The sequence below is a fragment of the Rattus norvegicus genome, chromosome 14 (genome assembly GCF_036323735.1).
Source record: "Rattus norvegicus strain BN/NHsdMcwi chromosome 14, GRCr8, whole genome shotgun sequence".
NCBI lineage: Eukaryota > Metazoa > Chordata > Mammalia > Rodentia > Muridae > Rattus > Rattus norvegicus.
The window spans coordinates 107,162,947-107,166,931 of NC_086032.1; the positions used below are offsets into that span (position 1 = coordinate 107,162,947).

The following is a 3,985-nucleotide window of genomic DNA, read 5'->3' on the forward strand; positions in this document are numbered from 1 at the left end:
CTAACACTTAAACCTAATGCTGATTTCACCTTAACATGCATGATTTAGCAAACAAGAATTAGGAATTTTCCAAATATATCCCTTCTTTAGTTCACAGACTGATAACTGCTTCTAGATGTTCAGTCCCTGTCTGACAGATGATGTTACTCCAGGTATTTGTTTACATATGGAACCACTGGGTAGAAAGAACAAGTTACTGAGATTGTATTCGTTTAGCTTCTTGAGATACAAGAGGTTTAAAATAAACCTTTAACGTGTAGGGCATGCATAAGCTTTGCTTCAAAATGAGTCAATCCTGAGGATACCTGCCATTTTCTTCAGAGTTCACAAAGCTTTCCTAGGATTTCAAAGGGGAAGGAGTGTGTTACTCATAAAAGGCCAGGCCCTGAATTACCTCATCCTTATTTAAATACTGGCTTTTAGAAACCATTTTTATTATCTGTCTTCAGGCACTTGAATTATTCTTTAGAGACAGAATGAAGAAAATAGTGTATACTTTATAATGAAATAAATTCATGTTTAAAAAAAATTAGTCATGGTGGCCATCTTCCAGCTGGTGTTGGTCCTACTGTTTGAAGTTGAGGGGGAAAGACATTTTGTTAAATTGAATTCTGAAGTTTCTTTTGTTTTTAACCAAGAAACAACAGAAGAGCTGAGGGTGAGACTGTCCTGAGTAAATGGTTCATAATTTAAGCAAATCCTTTCTGAAATTCAGTATCCTGTCTTAATGTCAGATATGCTACCTAGAAACATGGCTTCTAATTAATGTCTTACTGATGATATTTGTACCATGCTGTTTTCAGGTTCATCTGTTTGTTTGTTTGTTTGTTTGTTTCCCCTTTTTGTGTGTTAAAATGTTTTTCATTCTTCAATAGGGAAGTTTGGTTGGCTTAGTGGACTATCCAGATGATGAAGAGGAAGATGAGGAAGAAGAATCATCCCCCAGAAAAAGACCTCGCCTTGGCTCATAGAACACTTGCTGAGGGATTCCCAACACATGGTCTTACTGAAACGCTGCAGCTGCTCACCGAGCTCCAGTCTGAATGGGAAAGCTTTCTTATGGAACTTAACACACAGAGTAGCAGAGACTCTCAGTTGCCAGGTAGGAAAGTGTAGTTGTGTAAGAACCAGGCTTCCCAAGAACTTAATTCCTCGTAATTAAAAGTTTTGCCTTTTAGGCTGTCCAAAAAACAAGAATGATAATTAGAACCTGAGTGAAAGCTTCCCAGCAAGGAAAGTCTCAGGTTTGGGTGAAGAAGGGTTGATTTAATGCAGTGTTATTCCCGGGATCCAACCTAGAGAAAACTGTGGGACTTCAGTACCCAATAACATTGCTTGTATAATGGTGCTGGCCATGCTGTTTTAATCAGTTGCCTCTTTTTTTAAAGACATTTTTATGTAAAACAAATTGAACTATCATCAGAAATGAAGTTACGTTGTTGGGACCATTTCTTTAAAGATTTCATAGAAGTTAGCTTTGGTATTTGACAGGACATACACCCTAAGCACATACCAATTTCTGTACACCAAGAACTTCTAATGCATTGAAAAAAAAAGAAAGGGGGCGGGGAGCTGGGTTCCAAATGGATAGTATTCTTATAGAACTTTAAAGTCAGCATTTTTAAAGGTAACAGCAGCCAAGAAGTGCGGTCACACTATTCTGAATTGGTCTTCTTCACCAACTTGGGAGTAGCTAGAACAGGGGGGTTTCCAGTATAGTCATTTTCTGCTCTCAGTAAAGTTAGATCTGGGTCTTCTCAGAGCTGCTGATAAATACAAAAAGACCAACAAAGAATGATAGTAAGTGGCACTTACTATCTACAACTCATTTGAGCCCAGAAGTTACTTAAGTATCAGTCACATGCAGCCCAGGGAGCTTTTCCACAGACAAGGGGGTAATGTGAAAGCTGCTTTTTTAAGAGATTTAAAAAGCACATTCCATGTACGTAAATGAACTTAAAATAATTGAGGCAAACTATTAGGAGCTTTTATTTTTAGAACAAGAAGTTAATTGTAAATATTTTAATGTTAGTTCGCTCATCTGTGATCTAAGATCATTGCTAAGATGAGAAAAATGACCCCAAACTACAATTTAATGAATTGAGAAAAAAAGAATCTAAAAATAGTAATTCCAGCTCCAGTCTTTAGATCAACTCTATATTGTTATGGGTCCATTTTTCCTGGAATAGCTTAAAAGCAGTTTCCTGTGTTGGAGATTTTGGAGTTAATTTTAATTTTGGCTATTGTTTGGAAAAGATGGGCTGTCTGTGTAGATATGAAGTATAGTTTTTCCATAAAACAGATGTTTATTTTGTATTAAAAATACCACTGTACTTGTTTTACACCATTTGTATACATGTGGTGATATTACTGCTAAACTGTAAAATTCAGGAATTAAAATGTGACCCTATAATTCCATGATTGAGGCTTCTGTTTGTTTTGTGTAAAATAAGTGAACTATTTTTGAGATATGTCCAGTTTACATTGTCTTTTAAAGACTTATAAAATCCATAAAGATTTGTTATAAGCCACTAGATCAGAAAGTCTTAAATGTAAGGCAACCATACTTTAAATATCACCTACAAGAGGTAAACCTTAAGCAAACCTAACAGCATAAAGCCATTCTCACCTCTGAACACATACAAGGTGCACATACAAGCCTTCATCTTGTATCACAAGTGAACTGGGATACGTTCAACCAACATCAATACGCTACTGTGTGAGTAGGCATTCTTTCAAGCCAGTTTTATCAAGCCTCTACCATCTTCGTGCTTAGAATCTAAGCAGTCCTGACCTATAAACTGTTCTGTTAACTCTTTTATCATATAACTAAAGTACTGTACCATATAAAGACTTCCTTTTAATTTTCCTTTCTGAGGAACTTCAGACTCTTAAGTCATTATTATGGGAAGTGTTTCTTACAGCAGAAATATTCTTAAAGTCCAAGGGCAACAGTTGTGTAATGCTTATGCTCACCCACATGATGAAAGGATCCTTGGAAGGCACAACTAGGAAGATTCCACAGTAGCTGCTGTCCTCAGTGACGACCCTCATGCAGGCTGGGGTGCTTACAGCATTATCTCCACTCAGCTAGTTCAAGCCAGATCACACATTTGTATGCCTTAGGTCCTAAAAATATCTGTAAACATGTACCTAATAAAAAACTATTTTTAATAAAAAGTTATGTGAAACAGATTCACGTGTTTTAATCACTGGTTTTTCTGCAGGTGAAAGGTTGGAACTTAAAACGTATAATTTTGCATTCAAACAGGTAAGATGAAATTTTAGAAAAAAATCCCAAGTTGAGGCCAGCAAGATCACTAAGTGGGTGCAGGAGCTTGCTGCTAAGCCTGACTTGATTTTTTTTATAAAGACCAGCACTCTACGGTAGGTAGCATTTTCCTCAGCAGGTTCAGTCAACAGATCCCTTTGTATGTTTTTATAACAACTTTTGGAGAAAAGATAGTTTCCTCCATTTCTCACATTTATTTTCCAAATCCTGCTTCAAATATAAAACTCTCACCATGTCCAAGATGCCACGTTTGGATTGTTTCATACCTGATAAACCCAAAACTACACCAATACAGCTGTCTGCCTTGCCACCACACCTTTAAAAATGAAAGTAAGTTTCCACATTTCCTATAAGGCTCTACATTACCCAAATCCACTATCACGTTTCCTATGACTAACCCTCCTAGTCACACATGTTCTAGTTCAGCTTTGCTTCCTAAACTGTACAACCCCTCTTGTTCATGCAGCCACCTCATCAGCTTATAACTTACTTGCTCAAGGCATTGTAGTTACAAGTGCCATGTTACCGCTGCACTTTTCCCTTCTAACACTGCTCTTCAGGCCATCAGTAGCCCCGTGAAAGCAGGGACCCTGTCAAGCTTTTTATAAACAGTGTCTACATAAAAATGAATGAAAGCATGCACTATCAACTAATTTCTTTCTGTAGCCCCTTTTAAAGAGAAAACATCCAAAA

At 37.0% G+C, this 3,985-nt stretch overlaps 1 protein-coding gene across 1 annotated transcript in view; it reads left to right on the plus strand.

Annotated features, from left to right (window-relative positions):
• The window catches only part of Ppp4r3b (protein phosphatase 4, regulatory subunit 3B), a 48,006-nt gene extending 44,831 nt beyond the window's left edge, over nucleotides 1–3,175 (plus strand). Inside the window, exon 16 of the mRNA NM_001108367.1 lies at nucleotides 876–3,175. Within this exon, the coding sequence (NP_001101837.1) occupies nucleotides 876–971 (96 nt within the window). The 3' untranslated portion in view covers nucleotides 972–3,175. The remainder of the gene's footprint in view (nucleotides 1–875) is intronic.
• The last annotated feature ends 810 nt before the right edge of the window (nucleotides 3,176–3,985 follow it).